Source organism: Nyctereutes procyonoides, unplaced genomic scaffold (assembly GCF_905146905.1).
Source record: "Nyctereutes procyonoides isolate TBG_1078 unplaced genomic scaffold, NYPRO_anot_genome, whole genome shotgun sequence".
Lineage (NCBI taxonomy): Eukaryota > Metazoa > Chordata > Mammalia > Carnivora > Canidae > Nyctereutes > Nyctereutes procyonoides.
This window is the reverse complement of record NW_026575148.1, coordinates 8,378,409-8,400,393: the sequence shown is the minus strand read 5'-3', so window position 1 is coordinate 8,400,393 and position 21,985 is coordinate 8,378,409. Positions and strand designations below refer to the sequence as shown.

The 21,985-nt window shown below is 36.6% G+C and overlaps 1 protein-coding gene across 3 annotated transcripts in view; it reads right to left on the bottom strand.

Moving 5' to 3' along the window:
• Nucleotides 1-21,985, bottom strand: part of LNPEP (leucyl and cystinyl aminopeptidase) — a 92,159-nt gene that overhangs the window by 36,668 nt on the left and 33,506 nt on the right. For all 3 annotated transcript variants that reach the window (XM_055312778.1, XM_055312781.1, XM_055312779.1), the window contains exons 2-6: nucleotides 19,308-20,148; nucleotides 14,798-14,936; nucleotides 13,155-13,286; nucleotides 1,090-1,210; nucleotides 243-397 (exon numbers count right to left, since the gene is read on the bottom strand). In XM_055312778.1, coding sequence (XP_055168753.1) covers nucleotides 243-397; nucleotides 1,090-1,210; nucleotides 13,155-13,286; nucleotides 14,798-14,936; nucleotides 19,308-20,125 — 1,365 coding nt within the window. In that variant the 5' untranslated portion in view covers nucleotides 20,126-20,148. The remainder of the gene's footprint in view (nucleotides 1-242; nucleotides 398-1,089; nucleotides 1,211-13,154; nucleotides 13,287-14,797; nucleotides 14,937-19,307; nucleotides 20,149-21,985) is intronic.

Sequence of the window (21,985 nt, the reverse complement as noted above, 5' to 3'; positions counted from 1 at the left end):
ATCTCAGAGCAGTTATAAATGTAAATGTGAGAATAGATGTGAAAATTCTTTATAAACTGTAAAATCCTATGCAAATATTAGATAGCATTTTCATTTGAAAATCAAGTTCGTGTTAGAAAACATTTTATTATGGAAAAGAGGCGATACTACAATAAAAAGCTGAGTTTTTTATAAGCATCTAATTCTATTCTAAAACTCTACAATATAAAATAGAGATATAAAATATAATAGTCTTGTAATACCTGATGGGATAGTTCATGAGCAATGATTTTAGTAACCAGTTTTCTGTCTGCCACAGAAGAAGTGTTATTGTCATACAGAAGTGTCTCTTCTCGGAAAGTGAGCAAACCCCAATTTTCCATTGCTCCTGCTTCAAAGTCAGGAATAGCCACCAAATCTGGACATAAGAAGAAAGAAATGATCAACTAGCTTTCATGTAAAGCACTTCCTAAATAAAAATTTTACCCACTGGTTTATCATTGTGAATCAAGAGGCAGGGAGTTCATTTTATACTCCGCAAATGGAACCCTATTCTAGTCTTGTATGTTCCCTACCTATTGGTCAGTTGAGAAAGACTTGAACCATCCCTGTAGAGTCACTGTTCCTCTGTCACTTAGCAAAGCAAGAGAAACCTAATTCCTTCACAATGAATCAACTTTCTAGAGCAACGAGGATAAGGTGCAGGTCTGACATTCTAACTAGCTAGCTCCACATTAAACAGCTCTGAAATACTCTTGCTTTCCTGAGTTCCCAATACTCAGTTTTTGTTATTTGAATCAGGAATTTCTTAGGAGGTTAGAATTAGTCAAACTCCAGACTAAGCCCTAAGCAAATTCCCACTTACACAGCACCTGTATAAGCCCTAGTAACAGCCTCTTAAACTTCTAAATGCTTTAAGCTCCACATTCAGATGCTTTTATGGAATCTGAATAATCTTAACAAATACAGACAATTTAAAAATTTTTTGAATTTTTTAGTTTTAAAATAACTTTGGCAAAAGTTCTTTCTAAAAGTTGTTTCTAAAAGTTCATTTGCAAAATGAATCTAGGTTATAATGCTAATAAAAGTCAGGCATTGTTTGATTCTTACCCAATTTCTTAAGTGGGTATTGAATTTCAAAGTAGTTTTGATAGAATTCAAGAAGCTTCACAGTTGTTTCCAAGGCATGGTGAACTTGACCAATCTTTTCTGGTACAGCATATACAGAAACCTAAAAGAAAACATATATATACATGTATATAGATATAGATATAGATACACACACACACACACACACACACACACACACACACACACACGATGTGAAGTGTAAAGACAAGTACAACCAAAATGGCATGATATTCAGGTGAATACTGTTGAAGCATATGTGAGAACTGAAAGAGTTTTTATGAAATTTTACAGGACACAAACTCTTGCTTCTAATTCTTTTAGCCCTGGAAAATTTAGCAAGTCACTTCCACACATAGAACTACATTAAAAAACTTACTGATTTTTTTTTAAATAACATCCCAAATAAACTATTTTGGGTCATATTATGGCAAGATATAAGCTTTGGCCTATTAATTTTATGATCCATTACCTAAAGTTGCCCTTCTTTACCGATGAGCTATCAAAACTGAAGTATTTGAAGGACAAAGCAAATCTGCATCTTTTTAGCACCTATTACAGTGCTAGGCATCAAACAGGCATCCAAAGAGTGCCTGGGTGGCTCAGTTAAGCATCTGCCTTCAGCTCAGGTCATGATCCCAGGGTTCTGGGACGGAGCCCCACATTGCGCTCCTTGCTCAGTGGAGTCTACTTCTCCCTCTTCCTCTCCTCCCTCTACTGTTCTCCCTGCTACTATGCTCTTTCTCTGTCAAATAAATTAATTCTTACAAAAAAAAAAAAAAAAGGAAAACCAGGCACCTAATACAGAGAAGTCACATAAGGAAGTTTATTCTGAAGCAAACACTCAAGGCAGAAATTACACATTTGTTGGAATTATAGACCAATGCATCCTCTTTCAGTAAATGTGGCACAGCCTGTTTTTCTTCCAGCCTTGGGAGAGCTTACTTTTTTTCCAGTTGTTGGCTTGTTTTCATGGATCATGTTGTATAAAAAATAATCATACCAAACAGAATCAAACACTCAATGAGTGGCACAGAGTAACTAAAACCAACTATGGGGATAACAGATTCCTATTCCCATTGCCCAGTGCCTTCAGGTACATGCTCACTAAGGGGGAAGGCGGATATGATCGCCCAGGTCATTTAAATTGCTACTTTTTTCTCTCTTTTTCTGACTAAGGGCATAAGTTAAACCCATAAGTTGTGACTAACTATAAACAACTTATTCAGGGACGCCTGGGTGGCTCAGCGGTTGAGTGTCTGCTTCTGGCTCAGAGGCTTGATCTCGGAGTCCGGGATCAAGTCCCACATTGGGCTCCCTGCCTGTCTGTTTCTCTGTGTCTCTCATGAATAAATAAATAAAATCTTTAAATAATAAAAATAAATAAATAATAAATAACATTCAGTAAGTATCAAAAGGTAAAATTTAAGCAATTCTTTTTTTTTAATTTTTTTTAATTTTTATTTATTTATGATAGTCACAGAGAGAGAAAGAGAGAGAGGCAGAGACATAGGCAGAGGGAGAAGCAGGCTCCATGCACCGGGAGCCCGATGTGGGATTCAATCCTGGGTCTCCAGGATCGCGCCCTGGGCCAAAGGCAGGCGCCAAACCGCTGCGTCACCCAGGGATCCCAAATTTAAACAATTCTATGAAAAGTAATGATTTTAAAAAGCATTATATATTGTCTTCCAGTTGACTGGAAAAAAAAAAAGCCCTCTATACTCACCTGGGAATGTGAGAAATGGACAAAACATAGCAGAAAATAAAAACTTCAAAAAAAAAATCTCAATTGGTGGGAAATGGAGACTTACTGAGTAAGTCATTACTTGGACAAAATGCACTGGTGAACTCTAATTTATTCCCTCATTAAAGGACTAAAAAATTATCAACAATTTCTAAAAGGTCAGATTTCAGTCATAATTGTCTTTATGTGGGGCTTTAATCTACAGTTAATCACAAAAATACAGAGGTACCATGACATAAAAAATGAAAAGCAAAAAAAAAAAAAATTAAGTAAACAAAAAACAAATTTCTGCTAGTTGTGTGACCTTGAGAGGTTGGTTAATAACCTCAGTCTCCTTATTATTAAAAAGGTGATAAAAGTAACTCCTATACTCACCGGGTTCCTGGGAAGATTAAATGAGCTAATATATACAAATAGAACTTAGACCAGTACATGACACGATGTAAGTGTTCAATAAATGGTAATTGTCATCATTATTAAAAATATAGTCCAACAGGAAAGTGGCAAAATATGTGTGAGTGGAGCATTTGTGCCAACAGTTACCGGAAGAATAAGGTATCTAGGACTGGAGTTTGTCACTTAAAACTATGCTGCTTTCTAAGGGAACTGAAAGAAATTTAATCTCCCACTTCAGGCGGCCAAGTGTACTTCACTAGCCTAACATCTACCATCTGCAGCTCTTGGTAAAGGGCTGTGACCACAGTTGATTGAATTCAGTCACCATCTGCCAAAGGAACTATATAAGCTAATTCCACTGACAGGTGGAGTTCCTGCATCTTTCTCCCTCTGAAGTCAATGTTAGTGGGCAAAAGACAAAAAAATCCTGACATATTCTTTTACAATCTCTAACTACCATTGTAAATGACTATACCAAGATCACTAGGAATTTGAGACAAATCTTTATTATCTCTATTTTTACCAGAAATACATACTTAATATCGCAGTCAACACAATCACCTAGAAGAAGCTATCCCAATAGAAATACCACACATATCCCCCAGATTTCTCCTCCTACATCCTTCTGCAACACACACCATTTGACCACTCCCATCTCTATATATGAGCACCTTTCCTTAGAGGAAAAAGAGGCTCACATGAAACTGAAATCTGATCAAGGGATTAGTTCCATCTCTGGAATACAATGATTAGGAAAAAGGTAGTTTGGTATTTCTCTTCCTTCATTTTTTTTTTCTTTAAAAGACAATGTGCTAGGAGTTCTCACTAGAGATAAGTTATCTGGTAATTGTAATTATTATCAAGCTTCTTTTAAGAGCAACAGCAGCAGTAAGAAACAGAGCAATCCAGTTCAACCAAAAAAAAAAAAAAAAAAAAAAAAGTCTTGACCAGTATTCTGGGTTTGATAAGAGCACTCTAAACACTGTCAAATGGAAGTCAACTAGCACTCAGACCTTATAACTTACAAAATGGTGTCCACATCTGACCAACTACCATGCATTCTGATTCTACAAATTAGACCTGTCTATGGTAAAAACCAAATCAGGCAATGGCAAAAACAAAACAAAAACCTCAAGACAAACCAAGCAATGTATTTCAAAACTGACCTAGAATTTTCTAGGTAATTCTGGCATTGCTGACCACAGACAGAGGTGTAAAGAACAGTGAAGAACAGACAAAAATGGTAAAAACAAGTGTCCGTCTTTTTTAAAAACTTCAACAATGTTAGTAATGCTGATCACTAAAGAGGGTGTGTTTAATAATCTACAGTCAACTTTGACATTTTTAGTTGTTTGGGAAGATTGACATTACTAAGTAAAGCCCTACTACTGCCTTATTCCTGAATCTTGTGAAACAGGCCTACTGTCAAATACTACAAAATAGAAAACATCTGAAAGACTTCAACATTTTAATGTAAGTAAAATCCTGTTAGACTTCAAGTCTAAATTTCTGTCCCCATACATATAGAAGTTATATATGTCACTGGGTGTAAGCAGCAGCATATTGTGGTGGACGGTACAATCCTGACTATCATTTACTATATAATCTTAGGTCAATTATGTAAACTCCCTGAGACACAGTTTCATCAGCCATATGGGATTAATGCTTCCCTCCCATGTGGTTTATGAAATGAAAAGATATTTATAAATGAGGAGCCTGAGACAGCTGCCAGCACGGAGTATAGCTCCATGCATGTTAGATTCTTCCCTCATCCTAATAAAAAGAGAGAAAATTAGTGAAACAATTGTTTATTAGCATAACACTAATTTTTTCAAAACCCATTTTGAAATATGCAGGTATGGGGTAGCATTAAAAAAGTTACGATTTTATATTTACAGACATATAAGAAAGTTCACAATATTCTTGCACATGGGTAAAAAAAAGAGTGCACTTTGTGTGTGTGTGTGTGTATGTGTGTATTACTATCTCCCAGGCACTAAATTTTTAGTATTTAATCCTTGAGAGGTAAGGCTAATATAGGCAATATACTATTATTGTAGAAGGTGAGGTTTAGACAGGATTACCGAGGAATCTGCCCAAGAACACATTCTAGTAAGCTGTACAGGAGGGACTCCAGAGTCCACGTTTAACCATGTTGTTTCCTAACATATAAATTAAAAGAAAAAAAGCCACCCCAAATTCTTCTCTCTCAATCTCAGTCTCAATCAATCTGTTTCCCTTTCTCTCCATTTCCCCTGTTCCCCTCTATATACAAGAGAATAAGGTATATATCTCAACAATGAATAATCCAGTTTGGCTAGATAGAAGAATCCACACTGGAACAATCAGAAATACAGATGGATTTATAAGACAGCCCTGAATACCAGAATGTTGAGTTTGAATGTAATCCTAGCAGTAAGAAGGAAGAGGGAGGGAGAGTGGGACAGAGGAGAAAGAAAAAGCCAAGACTGCATATATTCTAGGAGACAATAAAAAGTGCTGGGGGTTTTATATCAAAGAGTGTGATAACTACAACAGAGATGTAACTAAAGTGCTATGAAAGATCACAGAGGGAATGATTAATCCCAGCTGGGGAAAGAATGAACTGCTTCAAGGAGAGGAATGGTATTCAGCTGGGTCTTGAGGAAGCAAAACTGACTCTCCTAGACTGAGCCTTTTGGATATCATCCAGACTGTAACATCTGAATCAAGGGCTAAATCTGGGGGGTGACACTTGAAGAAAAATTAACCGAATTTTATAAGATTTGCAGCAATCTCATTATCCTTTTCAAAGGATTCTAAAAAATTCTTTGCTTTAGACTTGACAAAAACTCTTTCAAGCAAAACGTTTGTAAATCATTTGAGCACTTGGGTACTACGTAGTCTACACCTAACCTTGAACACTTAAACTTTGTGAATAGTTCTCATCCTTTACTGTTGAGCATAACTGCATACAGTATGCAGTTTTCTGATGAAAAGCCAGATAATCCTTATCTCTGCCCTTAAGTCTAAGAGTTATGGGGTAGACAAGATAATCTTCCTAAGAGAAGGAGTATATCCTTTTCAATTAGCAAATCTAAATACAATGTGATTAAAATAAATCTCTTTATCTAGAAAGGAAAGCCAACTCCAATTGAATGTGTTCAATAGGTGAAAAATATTCCCTGGGGTGATCAAAACTATGAAAAAAACTTAAAAATTGTATCTTATTTCTATCGTGAGGAATAATCATTTCAGTTTAAAAAAGACCCCTTTCTGCTATATTGTCAGTGTATAAAAATACTAACTTTATTAGGTCTCTACTGTGAAATAAAAGCATAAAATTCAAGCAAATAATCATTTACAGACAGGGACTAATGACAAAGAAAAGCAGAGGAGCCTAATCAGAATAATAAATTTTTACAAATTACAGATTCACAGTACCTTTAAGCAATCTTACAACTCTAAGATGAAGAAAACTCAATCTGGACTTGCTTTTTAAAAAAGGAAGATTAATTTAACTTTTATAACCTGGACTTCATCTTGTAATTGCAATTGTACACTATCTCTTAAGTCTGCACAATGTTTTAGATTTAGTGCTGTCCAATAAAATTTTCTGTATCAATGGGAATGTTCAATATCCATGATATCCAATATGGTAACCACTAGTCACAAGAACACTAGAAATGTGGCTACTGAGACTGAGGTAGAAAATTTTAAATTTAATTTTTTGCAGCTTTAATGATATAATTAACATGCAACACTGTGAAAGGTTAAGATGTGTACTGTGTTGCTTTAATACACTTCTATATTGTGAAATGATTACCACAGTAGTATTAGTTAACACCTCCACCACCTCATTACCAATTCTTTTTTGTGATGAGAACTTTTATGATCTAGTCTTTCAGCAGCTTTCAAGCATATAACACAGTATTGTAACTACAATCACGATGCTATGTATTAGATCTCAAAACTTATAACTGGAAGTTTATGCCCTTTGACAAACATTTCCCTATTTCCCTCCATCCTCAGACCCTGGCAACCAACCATTCTAGTCTCCAAAAGTTCAGTTTTCTTAGATTCCTCATATAAGTGAGATGGTATATATATATATATATATAGTCTTTTGTTTTTCTCTGACTTAATGTCATTTAACCTAAGGCCTTTCAGGTCCATCCATATTTTTGCAAATGTCAGAATTTCCTTCTCTCTCATGGCTAAATAATAATCCAAACTACGTTTATACCATGATTTCTCTATCCATACATCTGCAGACAGACATTTAGGTTATTTGCATACTTTGGCTATTGTGAATAATCCTACAACAGATGTGGGAGTTTAGTTATCTCTTTGAGATCCTGATTACATTTCCTTTGGATATATACTCAGAAGTGGGAATCTTGGATCATGTGGTAGTCCTATTTTTAATTTTTTAAGGAACCTCAATATTGCTTTCCACAGTGGCTTTATCAATTTACAGTTCACCAACAGTGCACAAGGGTTCCCCTTTCTTCCACATCTTCGCCAACATTTGTTAACTCTCACCTTTTTTTTTTTTATGATAGTCACAGAGAGAGAGAGAGAGAGAGAGAGAGAGAGAGAGAGAGAGAGAGGCAGAGACACAGGCAGAGGGAGAAGCAGGCTCCATGCAGGCTCCCACCCCGACGTGGGATTCGATCCCAGGTCTCCAGGATCGCGCCCTGGGCCAAAGGCAGGCGCCAAACCGCTGCACCACCCAGGATCCCAACTCTCACCTTTTTAACGGCATCACACCATGTCATTCTAACAGGTGTGAAATGATATCTCATTGAGGTTTTGATTTCCATTTCCCTTGTGATTGTGATACTGAGCACCTTTTCAGATCCTTGTCGGCCACTTTTACATCTTCTTTGGGAAAATGTTCAGTTTCTCTGCCTATCATTTATTTAAGGTTTTATTTTTAAGTACTCTCTACACCCAATATGGAGCTCAAATTCAGAACCCCAAGATCAAGAGTTGTATACTCTACTGACTTAGCCAGCCAGACACTCCTCCTTTGTCTATTTTTAAATCAGATTGTTTATATATATTTTTTACTGAGTTGTAGGAGTTCCTTATATATTTTGTAAAGATTTATTTATTCATTCATCCATCCATTCATTCATTCATTCATTCATTCATGAGACACACAGGCAGAGGGAGAAGCAGGCTCCATGCAGGGAAGCCTGACATGGGACTCGATCCTGGGTCTCCAGGATCATGCCCTGGGCTGAAGGTGGCACTAAACCGCTGAGCCACCTGGGCTGCCCTATATTTTGGATGGTAATCCTTTATCAGCTATATGGCAAATACTTGCTATCAATCTTTAGGCTGCCTTTTGCCTTTTCATTTTGTTGATGTTTCTTTTGCTTTGCAGAACCTTGTTTTCTGTTTTTTTTTTGTTTGTTTGTTTTTAAGGATTTTAGTTATTTGACACAGAGTGCACACAGCAGGGGAGTAGGGGGAGCGGCAGAGAGAGAAGGAGAAGCAGGCTCCATGATGAGCAAGACGCCCTTCAGTCTGAACTGAAGGCAGACATTTAACCAACTGAGCCAACCACACAGAAGCTCTTTAGTTTGATGTAGTCCCACTTACAGATTTTTGCTTTTCTTGTACTTCTGGTGTCATATACAAGAGATCATTACCAAGAACAACGTCAAGGAGTGTTTTCCCAAGTTTTCTTCTAGAAGTCTTACAGCTTAAGACCTTATGTTTAAGTCTTTAATATGTTTAGTTAATTTTTGTGAGTGGTGTAAGATAAGAGTCCATTTTTAATCTTATATTCTTATGTGATTATCCAGTTTCCCCAGCACCATTTATTAAAGAGCCTATCCTTTCTTGACTATTCTCAGCTTCCCTATCAAATATTAGTTGACCATTTATGCATTTTTTTCTGCATTCTTAATTCTGTTCCTTGATCTACATGTCTGTTTTTATGCTATTCTCTCTTAATTAGTATTCATACTGTTTTGATTACCATAGCTCTGTAGTATAGATTGAATTGTGGAAGTGTGACAGCTTTGATCTCTCTCGATTGCTCTGGATATTCAAGGTCTGTGGTTCCATACAAATTTTAGTATTGTTTTTCTATTTCTGTGAAAAATGCCATTGAAATTTTTATAGGAATTTCATTGAATCTATATATGGCTTTGGGTAGTACGCACATTTTAACAATATTAGTATTTCTGATCCATGAACATGGGATATATTTCCATTTATATTGTCTTTAATTTCTTTCAACAAAATCTTAGTTTTCGGTGTACAGATATTTCACCTCCTTGGTTAAATTTATTCCTAGGTATTTTATTGTTTTTGATGCTATTGTGAATGGGATTTGCTTTATTTCTTTTTTAGATATTTCATTGTTAGTATATGGGAATGCAATTGACCTCTGTATGATGATTTGTACCCTGCAACTTTACCAAATTCATTGATTAGTTCAACTAGTTTTTTGGTGGAGTCTACAATTTTCTATACATAAGATCATATCATTTGTAAAGAAAGACAATTTTGCTTCTCCCTTTCAGATTTGAATGTCTTCCATTTCTTTTTCTTATCTAAATACTCTAGCTAAGGTTTCAAGAACTATTTTAAGTAAGAGTGGGCACCCTTTTCTTGTTCCTGATCTTCAATCTTTCACTGTTGAGTAAGTTGTTAGCTGTGGGCTTGCCATATACGGCCCTTATTATTTTGATGTATGCCCTTCTATATCTAATTTGTTTAGAGTTTTTATCAGGAAAAGAAGCTATACTTTGTCAAATACTTTTTCTTGTTGCTATTGAGATGATCGTGGGCTATTTATCTCTCATTGTATTAATGTGATGTATCACATTTACAGATTTGCATATATTGAACCATCCCAGTGTTCAATCCCCTTTGATCATGGTATATGGTCCTTTTAATGTGCTATTGAATTCAATTTACTAACATTTTGCTGAGAATTTTGTGCAAAGACATCTACTGCAACTATATTCATCGGGACACTGGCCTACAGTTTTCTTGTAATGTCCTTATCTGGCTTTGATATGAGGGTAATGATAACCTCATAAAGTAAGAAGACATTCTCTCCTTTTCAATTTTTTAGATAGTCTGAGAAGAGTTGTCATTAATTTTTCTTTAATGTTTGGTAGAATTCACCAGAGAGACCATATGATCCTGGACTTTCTTTGTTGGGAGGTTTTTGATTTCTGCTTCAATCTCTTTACTCATTACTGATCTGTTCAGATTTTTTATGTCTTCATGATTCAGTCTGGTAGCTTGTAGGTTTCTAGGAATTTATCCATTTCTTCTAGATTATCCAATTTGTTGGCCTATAATTGTTCATAGTAGTCTCTTATGTTCCTTTGTTTCTGTGGTATCAACTGCAATGTCTCTTTCATTTCCAATTTTGACTTTTGTTTTTTCTTAGACTAGTTAGTTAAAGGTCTGTCATTTTTATCTTAAAAAAAAAAGCTCTAGTTTCACTGATCTTTTCTATTGTTTCTCTGTTATTTCTTTCATTTATTTGTGCTCTGACCTTGTTATTTCCTTCCTTCTGCTAACTTTGGGTTTAGTTTGTTCTTTTTCTGAGGTATAAAATCAGGTTGTTTACTTGAAATCTTTCTTTTTTCTTTTTTTTTTCTTTTTTCTTAACATAGGCATTTATTGCTCTAAACACCCTTCTTGGGGATCCCTGGGTGGCTCAGTCGTCTGGCACCTGCCTTTGGCCCAGGGCGCGATCCTGGAGTCCTGGGATCGAGTCCCGCGTCAGGCTCGCAGCATGAAGCCTGCTTCTCCCTTTGCCTGTGTCTCTGCCTCTCTCTCTCTCTCTCTCTCTCTCTCTCTGTGTGTGTGTGTCTATCATAAATAAAAAATAAATAAATCTTAAAAAAATAAACATCTTTCTTGGAACTGCTTTTTATGCATCCTATTGGATGCATACACCACATTATAGTATTCTGAATTTGGCTATATACTTATCATTACCAATGTGTTGTGTATTTTATAAAAATACACAACATATAAAAATACACAAAATTAGTATGCTTTTATTTCAGCTGGAAGCACTCCTTTCAGCACTTTTTAAAGGAAGTCTAGTGGTGGAGGACTCCTCAGCTTTTGTCTGGATAAGTCAAAAGACTTCTTTCCTTTTTTACTGTAGGTAAACTTTGTCAGACAAGAGTATTATGACTGGCAGTTTTTTCTTTCAGCATTTTGAATCATCTGACTCTCTTTTGGTTGTTAAGATCTCTACATAGAAGCCCAATGACAGACTTACCCCTTGTAAGATACAAGCTTCTTTTCTTTTCCTGCTTTTTAGATTCTTTTTGATTTTTGACAGTTTTACTATCATGTGTCTCTTTAAGCTGTTTGTTTGGTAACCTGTAAATTTCATGAACTTTATTATCCAAATTTCTCCCAACATTTGGACAGCTGTCAGCCATTACTTCTTTGAATAAACTTTCTGTTCCTCTTCCCTCTGTTCTCCTTCTGGAACTCCAGTAATTTACAAATTGTTTCTCTGATGGTATCCTATAAATCATATAGGCTTTCTTCACTCTTTTCTTCCATTTTTACTTGTTCTCTGTCTGGATAATATCAACTTTCCTATCTTTTTTAATTTTTTTTAAGATTTATTTATTTGGAGGGAGAGCACACAAGTGGGGGCAAGGGGCAGAGAGAGAGGGAGAATCCTCGAGCAGGCTTCCTGCTCACGGGGAACCCATCATAGAGCTCCATCCCAGGACCCTGAGATTATGACCTGTGCTGAAATTGAGTTACATACTAAACCAACTGAGCCACCCAGGTGCCCCTCAACTTTGCTGTCTTTCAAGTCACAAATTCTTTGTTCTGCTTCATCTGTTCTGCTGTAGATATTCTCTATTTCCCTCTTTTCATTCCATTCATTAACTTTTGCAGCCCTAAATTTGTTTAGTTTTTTTATTTCTGTATCTGTTAAACTTCACATTATGTACTGTTTCTGGATTCCACTGAATTGTCTTTTTGTGTTTTCTTGTAGCTCATTAAGTTTCCTTACAAGAGCTACTTTGAATTCTTTATTGGATAAATTATAGATCTCCATGTCTTTGGGATCAATTACTCAAATATTCTTGTGAGCCTCTGGCATCAGGTTTTCTTGATTTTTCATGTTTCTTGACATTCTGTATTCTTGTCTTCACATCTGAAGCAGCAGACACTTCCTCCAGTCTTTACTAACTGCTTTCACCAGTGCATCCAAACTTACATTTCTTTTTTTTTCAGACTACAGAACTTTTTGGCTAGAAATGTGGACTTCCACAAAGGCTATTTTGTCCAGGTATTACTGTCTAAGACAGTATTTTTCAGGTGCTCCTACACCATGGCCAAGTGGGCTAGAGCTGTTTCACAAGCCACTATAGGGTCCACAGCCAGAAGTGTGGTCTGTATGGCTACCACCTGATGCATGGGTGGGCAAGATTCCTCCCAAGTTCTTTGGCATATGGTGTTGGATCCCACAGTTTCCAGAAAGGCATTTTTGTCCATGAACAGATGTCAAATTACTTTGCTGTGGTAAAAGGACATGAATGAGGGACACCTTATTCAGCCACGATGCTGTCATCTAATTTTAACTAATTTAAATGTAAAACACTACATAAAGCCAGTGATCACCATATTGTAGAGCCCAGTTATAGAAGCTTTGTTATACATATACTGTCTTACTGGAATTCTCTTATAGAAGTAAAATTAAAGGGAACTTGAAGATTATTGACTTTTGGGTATTCAATTAAGAAAAAGTAAATAAAGCTAAATAAAAAGTAACATTTCTAGCATAAGATGTCAGTTGTGATCTAAAAGCTCATTTTCCTTCATAAAGCAGTTATCAGAAGTCATTAAAGAATTTCTCTTAACCCCTGTGAAACAGGTTTTCAAGATAATTACTACAACAACATACCAGGGTTCCATTTACATCCTGACTCAGGTTCTTCAACTCCCCAACAATGAATGCAACCAGGTAAGTGCTCATTTTCACACTCTCAGAAAACTCATCCTGAACAAGTCCATCTTCCATGATGACTGATGAATTCTACAAGCAAAGGGGAAAGGATAACTAGGTTAACTATGGGAATAAATGACAGTAACAAACTAAGAAATTGAAAATTCAAATAGGAAACAAGTAGCGAAGATGCTGGCACATTTTAATCTCTCAGGACAAGAGCATGACTCTAGTCTAAACAGAGCATGGCCCTTATTCTCAATCTGTTCTATCATCCGTCATCGTGAAAATCTTAAAGGAATTTTTAGTTTCAAAAGATCCATTTTAAATAAATGTAACTTAGAAATAGTAAATATCAGTGGTTCTGTTTCTCCCCTTTAAAATATCACCAAAATCCTTATGATGTAGGACCACTCCACTCTACTGCTACAAATACAGAAGAAGGAGCTATAGTGGGGTATCCCTCTGACAGATCTGAAACAGCTTTTTAAAATGCCATGTTGATGACCTTAAGAAAGCTTAGTGGGATCAAAGGTGGTAAGTCTCTACAGAAGTATGCAGTAGACACAAGATGAAAGAATGCAGGCAAACCTGTAAGATTTTCTGATGATTAATTAAGATGTTTTTGTATATTAGGCAAGGAGGCACCTCTTTTATTTTTATTTTTTTATTTTTTTAATTTTTATTTATTTATGATAGTTACACACACACACAGAGAGAGAGAGAGAGGCAGAGACATAGGCAGAGGGAGAAGCAGGCTCCATGCATCGGGAGCCCGATGTGGGATTCGATCCCGGGTCTCCAGGATCGCGCCCTGGGCCAAAGGCAGGTGCCAACCGCTGCGCCACCCAGGGATCCCAGGCACCTCTTTTAAAAGAAGATTAAGGGTGAAGAGTATGGCTAGGAGTGGAAGTACTGAAGTGATGTCCCTGTTTAAGGACAGGTCACAACCCCTCCTACCAACAAAGGTTGACTCCATAGTCCGTTAGACGTGGGTGGTCCTCTCTATTAACCACATGGGTTCTGAGAGGCTCCTATCAGTTCTACATGGCAACTCATGTGTCAGGAAAAAAACCAAAACCCTAGGTTCTGTTTAGCATAAAAGCAACTCTGCTTGGTTTTATCCCCACTGCCTCCCACACAGAATTTACATCCAAGAAAGAGGTTCATGTTCTTGTAAAACTTTCATGTTACAATATAGATTTTTCAATAACCAATAAAAACTAAAATCAATCATGATTCAACACTAACACGTATCACTATTTAGAATAGCAAATTCACCATGTCTCAGAAAATACCACCATGATCTTTAATACTAGTTCATATAGTATTATTATTTGTACAACTTTAGTATAAAGCACATACTTCACATTTCCTGCCCACGCATTCCACATCCAGCAGGTCTTTCTCTTTCTTCAACTGCTCCTTGGGCTGACTTCTCAATTAATTCCAACATATATTTAAGTTTTAAGCATTTTAAGAAAGAATAAGAATGTATATGATTTTAATCATTCTCAACAGTATCACAAAGAGGAATTCAAGTATTCATAAAAAAGAAAGAGATCCACTCAAAGATTTTACATTAAGGAACAGAACAGTACCTTAGGCATATTTGATAAAGCAGTATATTGCTCATCCCTTATGATCCTGATGATAAATGTGGCTTTAAATCCTGGTTCATCAAAACAAGGAAAAGCAGATCTTGCTGCCAGGGGTTCAAACTGAGTTGCTGCAAAGTACCTAAAACAAATGCAAATTCATCCAACAGTTATTGAACACCTGCTATTGATGGTATCTTGCCAAGCACTAGGGATACTAAGATAAACCTGGTACAATCCCAGTCATTAAAGGATCTGTAATCAACTGGGAGAGGCATACCTGTCAGACTGCAAACCATGTCATTAATATTGACAATAAAGCAGTGGAAACAAAGGGTAGGAAACAAATTCTGACTAGCAGTTAAGACACTGTATGGAAACTGGTAATAAAATTTGAAGACAGTCTTTAAAAATGAGGGTTATTTGAAATGGCAGAGAAGGGTAGAAGGTACACTATGAAAAGAGTGGGAAGTACAAGGAAAGACAGAGCAATGGATACTCAGGGACTGGAGGTGGCTGTCCACAATGGCTGGAGATGAAGCCACAAAGGTAGCCATTAAGGTCTTAAAAAGGTTTCAGATGAAGGTCAGTATGAAGGGTGGTCATTAATGGCCATCTGTACAGTCTCTGGCTTCACAACACCAAATCTTAAATTTACTACTTCACTTCTGTGAAGACTAAAAATACTAGGTGCTCTGTAGTATGATGGTTTCCTTTACCATCTTCAGAATAAAAAAAAAAAATGTTCTCCCTCTCCTACAGCACAGCAACAACACATGAAATTTTAACCCCTATGAGAGTCCTCAATTAAAAGTTGGGAGAAAAGCATAAAAAGAAAAAGAGGAGAAAATCAGATTTGCAAGTGAAGCAGAGCAACGAAACAGATCTCCATTCTGGAAATCATCCAAAGATAGCCTAGAATAATCAGAGCAAGTGTGGCCCTATTGCATAGTTTAGGTACTAGTCAATATGGCACGTATACAATCACCCCTCTGGACAGGAAGTCCTTGGCTTGTTCAAGGCTTAGTTTCCACTTTTAAAAGATACACAGAAAAGAGTGTGATTTGGAAGAAGACCCCAACCCTGCACTTTACCAGCCATGTGACTGGCAAATCACACACCTCAGTTTCTTTATTTATTAAATTAGGACCGAGGTAGGATCCTCTGCCAAACATTCAGGGTTTTTTTTTGTTGTTGTTGTTGTTGTTGTTTTTAGAATCAAATAAGACTATTCAAAATAAAAACTACTTGTGTGTCACAAAGTCCAACACAGATGCTTATTATAAATGCAAGACAGTCCTCTTTATTCACACTTAAAATTGTGCTTTTGTCCTGATAAGGATTTGCTCAAGTAATTGTTTCTATTGAGTAAATGGCACAAAAGTTAGCAATCAACACACAGACACAATTTAAACATAAGTTGTTAATACTCAATTTCTTCACTCCACTCTCAAATTCTTACCTAGTTAACAGAAAATTATGGAAGAAGGCCACAAGAGACCAGGGGATAAAGTTTAATGATATCCATAATATGCATATAGTCTACTTAGACCAATACTTTATTATATAAAAACTGGACCATAATGTTCTAAGACAAAGGAAATCTTAAATTTTTATTCAAAGGGATTCAATAATAACTATCTTACATAAAAGTCTCTTTGAGAAGGCTGCTGCTTGAAGATACTTATAATCTATCTTATCTATGCTGAACACCCGGAAGCTTATTCTTTCATTAGTGACTTCCTTTGCTTTCAGAAATACTACCTGGAATTTGAGAACTACTGCCAACAGCGCGGGAGACAATCATGAATTAGCTGGGGGTCACGTAAGAGAATTCTAACCACTGAGAGTAACAATGGGTAAATGAAAAAGTGGTGTGAACTAAGAAGGCAGTAGATCATAGTGGTCAAGAATGGCGTCCCAAGTTAAAGTGACCTTTGAGGTCCCCCTGTGCTACCTGCTAGCCGTAAGATGTTAGATTTACTTTATGTGCCTCTGCTTCATTACCCGTAAAATGAATAAAATATTAATATCCACCTTTTAATGGGTTTGACAAGACAAAAGATTAGACATATAAAATGCCTGGAAGAGTTTCTAGCACTTCAGTTCTCAGTAAATGCCGATTATTATCACTGGAATTCAGCAAAGTGCACATGAAGTTTGTTATGGCAGATGAGGGATGTGAAACAAACAAGGGCCCAATCTGGAAGAATCTTGAACTAAATCCTGTTAGAAAAGAGGAAGTACTGAAGGATCTTAAACCAAAGACCACCATGGTTAGATGTGTACATCTAGAAATAGGAGTCTGGCAACAGTGAGGAAGAATGGCAGCAAGAGAAAGGGAAAGCAGTGACAAGATTTGAGGCCAGGAGACCAGTTAAGATACTTGAAGAGTTCAAGAAAAAGGGACTAAGAAACTGAAAGACAAAGAAAAAAAAGATCCCCATCCTAAATTTGTTTACTAGTTCTTCTAGTAGCAGTTATTATCTAGAACCTGAAGTATATCATCAACACCTTCAGACGGAACTCCAGGTTCACTGACCAGCTAGCTCTACATCTTAGATGACATAGGTAAGATTCCCTTACCACAAATACATGTTTGACATTCAAATATACTCTGATTTTCCCATCAATAAGGAACACATCCCTTAATTATGTTATCTATTTGTATATATAGTTATTATACTTCAGAGGGAGGATACAAAAACTTTCTCTAATAAAACTATGCAAAATTAAAAGTTGGAGAGAGACCCCCAAAATTGCTTTGAATTATAGTTTTCCCATATCTTGAAAGGTATAAATAACCTTCTCAACTTTTATCTTCCCTTAAGCTATACAATCATGAGGGGCATTCATTTTACTGAAGCAGGTAGGTTAACAGATTTATATATGTTTTGTAACAGCAGAATTTCACATATTACTTTGTTTTAATAGATTTTAAAACAATATTCTATTTCTTATTTTTAAGAAGTTGTCTTCTCTATTTTTCTAGCATTTTCCATAACTCGAGGTAGCCCATGGCAAGAGTCAACAAGTGACCATACCCAAAATCACTGTTATCTGCCATATATTTATTCCTTCCATTATATAGTAGTAGGCCCAAGGGACTCCAAGGGCAATAATCCAATTGGAAGAGATGACTACTGGATTTGTTTTTAAGGTTTGTTTGCACTGTTTTTATGTACCTCCTATAATTCCTGGAGATAATGAAGATTATAAAGGGAGAAATAAAGCCAAGAAGCCATGAGCTGCCATTATAATAATAAATTTGCTTTTTTTTTTTTTTGGATCCTGTTTACTGCATTACAGTGCAGTTTTATTTTGTTAATAGTGACATTTGAAAATGTAAAGTTCTAGTTTTAGATTAGCATGAAAGTAAAAGGGAAAGAAACACAGACCCACAAAGGAAATGGGTGTGAGCCTGTCCTGGGTCACGTTCACCTCTGGCAGTGCCCACGGCCACATCTCAGAATTATAAATTTGCTTTTAACATCAGATCTCATGTAAGAACCAGCATGCCACTTTTTTCTTAAATAAAGGCAAAGAGAAAAATTACTTATCTGAATAGGTGTATAAATCTTGCTTTGTCTTTCTCCATTTAAGAAGGATTAAACCATTTCCTTAAGATAGATTTAAAATATTCATCTATTTTTTCAGTACACCAACACACATTTGCCAATGGCCAGCATCAGCAATTCACAAATGGGCTTACAAAGTAATATGAGTGTATGTGCCAATCAAATTAAACAGATGTCATAAGGATTTCATATACATAAGAGAAATGACATTATTGCTACTTAAGAATAACCTGTATGCAGTGTGCAGTGCATCTTTCCAGAAACTGAAACTAGATACTATGAATGCTAAGGTTAAAGTGAAAAATACATAGTCTAAATAGGGAGCTGAACACTCTTATGTTGTGAATCACCTTTTTTTTTAAACCAAATTAAGTCTCTCCTAGATTTTTTTTAAAATTCCATCAGAAATCCAAAACAGAGTGACTTTTTCATGAATAGCAAATATTAAGGACACTAAAAATGACATACATTAGGTATACAACAGTTCTTTCTGTCCCCTTTCTCCATCCCACTAAGCACTTCCTAAAAGCTCTGCACATTAGGAAAATAGGTCTTAAAAAATAATCCATACTCTTCTTTACATCCCATGGAGATCTTGTAAGGTGACTGAAAACTATATTCATCTAAGATACAAAAAGCTCAAAATAACTTAAGATTTTGTGTTAGAGAATATAACTGATATAATCTTTACCCATTTCCTTCCATTGGCATGCTTAAGTCCCACCATGACATATGATATATATGAGCATGATAGATGCTCAAGGCTTTGACTAAGACAGAAATAGTATCTTCTTCCAAATCACCTACTATTTTGCATATAACCTTCTAAGTTGAAAGAAAAAATCCAGCTAATGTCTCCAGTGTGGGCAAAGGAATCCATATTATGTAAGTCATCACAGAGCAAAGAAATAGAATCATTTAAGAAGGCTACATACTTTTTCTCATTACTTTCATCTGTGTAGGAGATTCCATAAAACCCATAGTAAGAACTAGATATATTCGCCGAATACTCTATCTTCAAGCTATAATTGTGTCCTTCAAGAAGGGCCTCGGGGGCAACGATGGCAATTTGTTCGTGAAATGGGTATTCCAAGATCTCAACTTGTTTTTCTTGACTTGAAACTGCTGACATAAAGGTCACTCTTGAAATATTATGGCCTGTACTGTGAAGAATGATATTCCATGTGGCCTGAAGAGCCTGAAGTGAAATTGTCACAGAACCCCTGCATGTCATTGAGGTTAGGTTTGGATGTAGGTTAAGTTCATAGCGTAGTGGCATAATGGTGGTGGGAAGCCTGACTTGTGCCCAGGGAAACAACTTTCCATTTGTTGCAAGTGGCTGAATTACTCCCATGGATTGGTTTCTTTTATGGCAGCCTTCTTTGGTAAAGGTACATCTGGGCAGAAGATAAATCACCATGATTATAGAAACGGCAACCACAATGAGGAAAACACAAACCCCCATGGTCCTGGCAGAGGGTACAGAGCAAGGCCCATCTGGGCTCGGCCTATAGCCGGTCGCACTGTTCCGAAGGCCTGAGCTTCTGTTCATGAAGGACATGCCCAGCAGTTTCGCAGATGACTCATAATCCTCTTCATCCTCATCCATCTCATGCTCGCCAAGACCCCGCACCAGCAATCTTGAACCCCGGGGCTCATACTCCACCTCATCAGGCTCTAGCGGATGTAAACAGGGCTCTTTGGCTAAATCTACCACATCTGGTTCTTCTTCAAACATGCTGTTTTCAATCATATTCCTGGGGAGCTGAAGCAAATCTACACACCAAAACATAAGGACAGGTACAGAGTTAGAAAAGAAAATCTCATCATAAAATGCCTACTAGCAAAACCACATTGAATCTAAGAAATGTGTCACTAAGACTTATTTCCATCTTAGAGCTACTGAATTAAATAAGGTGCTTATAATTTTCTTGTGTCATCCATTAAGAAAACTCAAGCGTAAAATACAAGTTTACCACAGTCATGAAACAAAAAAGCTAAACAAATGAGCTAGTATCGAAAAAGAGATAGCCGAGACTAGACACTAATTTCCTTAATATACTGTTGCCCAACAGCCTGGGTCCTTGTCTTGAGCTTTAGAGGGCCCGGGTTTAGAACTGCTGTGCCTGTCCTCACGGATCACAGGTGTGCCCACCCAGAGTCTATGTCCCCCTTGCAGGGTCTGGACACCAGAACCACCAGAATTCCTGCCTAAAAGGCCTCACACCTGCTTCTGAAGTACTTGTGGGTCTCTGCTGAGTCCGGTTCTCCCTAGGGAGGAACACATACTGGTATGTCCATTTATAGGCTTGAATGATAGCTAAGCAACAGGCTGGGCTATTTTTTACTTCCGAAACAGAGATGTTCCTATTCTACAGCAAACTGAAAGTGGCAAATTTTATAGAAAATTTCCATAATCAAGAAATCACTTAAAAATAAGACAAAAGAACTATAAAAACCAGATACCACTGCAATCCAACCTATTATTTCATGCTTCCAGAGCATTCAGAAACACAACATATAACCCAATCTGTAACAACCATTCTGTATACCATGAGTATAAGTGGATCGATCGTGTGTTAGGGTAGTAGTGGCAGGTTTCATAAGCTACAAAGAACAATATTCTCCTACTTGCCAAAAATTCCTGAGAAAACAAGTAAAAAGGATAAATAAATTGCACACAGATCAATAATTTCTAAGATAAGATCACTCAAGGATCCTGTCTTCTTTATTTAAGACTAGCAGAATTTCAGCTTTTAAAGGATCTAAAAAATGTGGTAATTAAAACCTCCATTAACCTTCCTCAAGGTGCTTCATACATTATCATTTCTGACCCTCACAACAATTCTATAAATGCCAAGTATAACTATTTTAGGCATTAGGAAACAAAAAAGAGAAATGGGTGAATTTAGCTTCATAAGAGAGCAGTTTTGTCACAAACCTGATACTAAAGCCCAGGTCTAAAAATCTAATTCCAAATTTTAGATTATTTCCATAATACACTGCAACCCCCTACTCAACTAATTCATTAAGAATAAGAATAACTAAATTATTTCTTTTGTACTTGGCAATGAAGTTGCTAAGAGTATTATTTTATCATCAGCAGAACAAAACTTAGTCTTGCTACAAAGTGTGCTCTGTGGACCAGAGCACAGGCATCACATTGCAGCTTGAGAGCGGGCTCTCAAGTTCATTTCCCTAATTTGAATTTTAACAAATCCTTAGGTGATTTACATACACATAAGCTTGAGAAGCACTGGTCTCAGTCTTTTCTATGGTCAGATCCCAGCCAGCGTTAGACACCCCATTCCTGGGTGTGCTTTGGCCACCTCAAACTGCTGACTCTTCTGAGAACAAGACACACTGCTCTTTCAAGCTATCCTCCACATGCCTATCTTCTCTGTTCCCCCTGCCTGCAATGTCATCATTTCTCCCTTCCATCCCAGACTACCAGGTGAACACTTGTTATTCCATAACCCAGGTTAACTTGCTACAATGCTAATTAGGAAATGTTATTTTCTTGTTTTCCTTTTTATTTATTACATTTAAAAAACGAATTTTCTTTTTACTGCATGTCACTTCTTTCTGCTTTGGGGAGCAGAGACCCCAACAA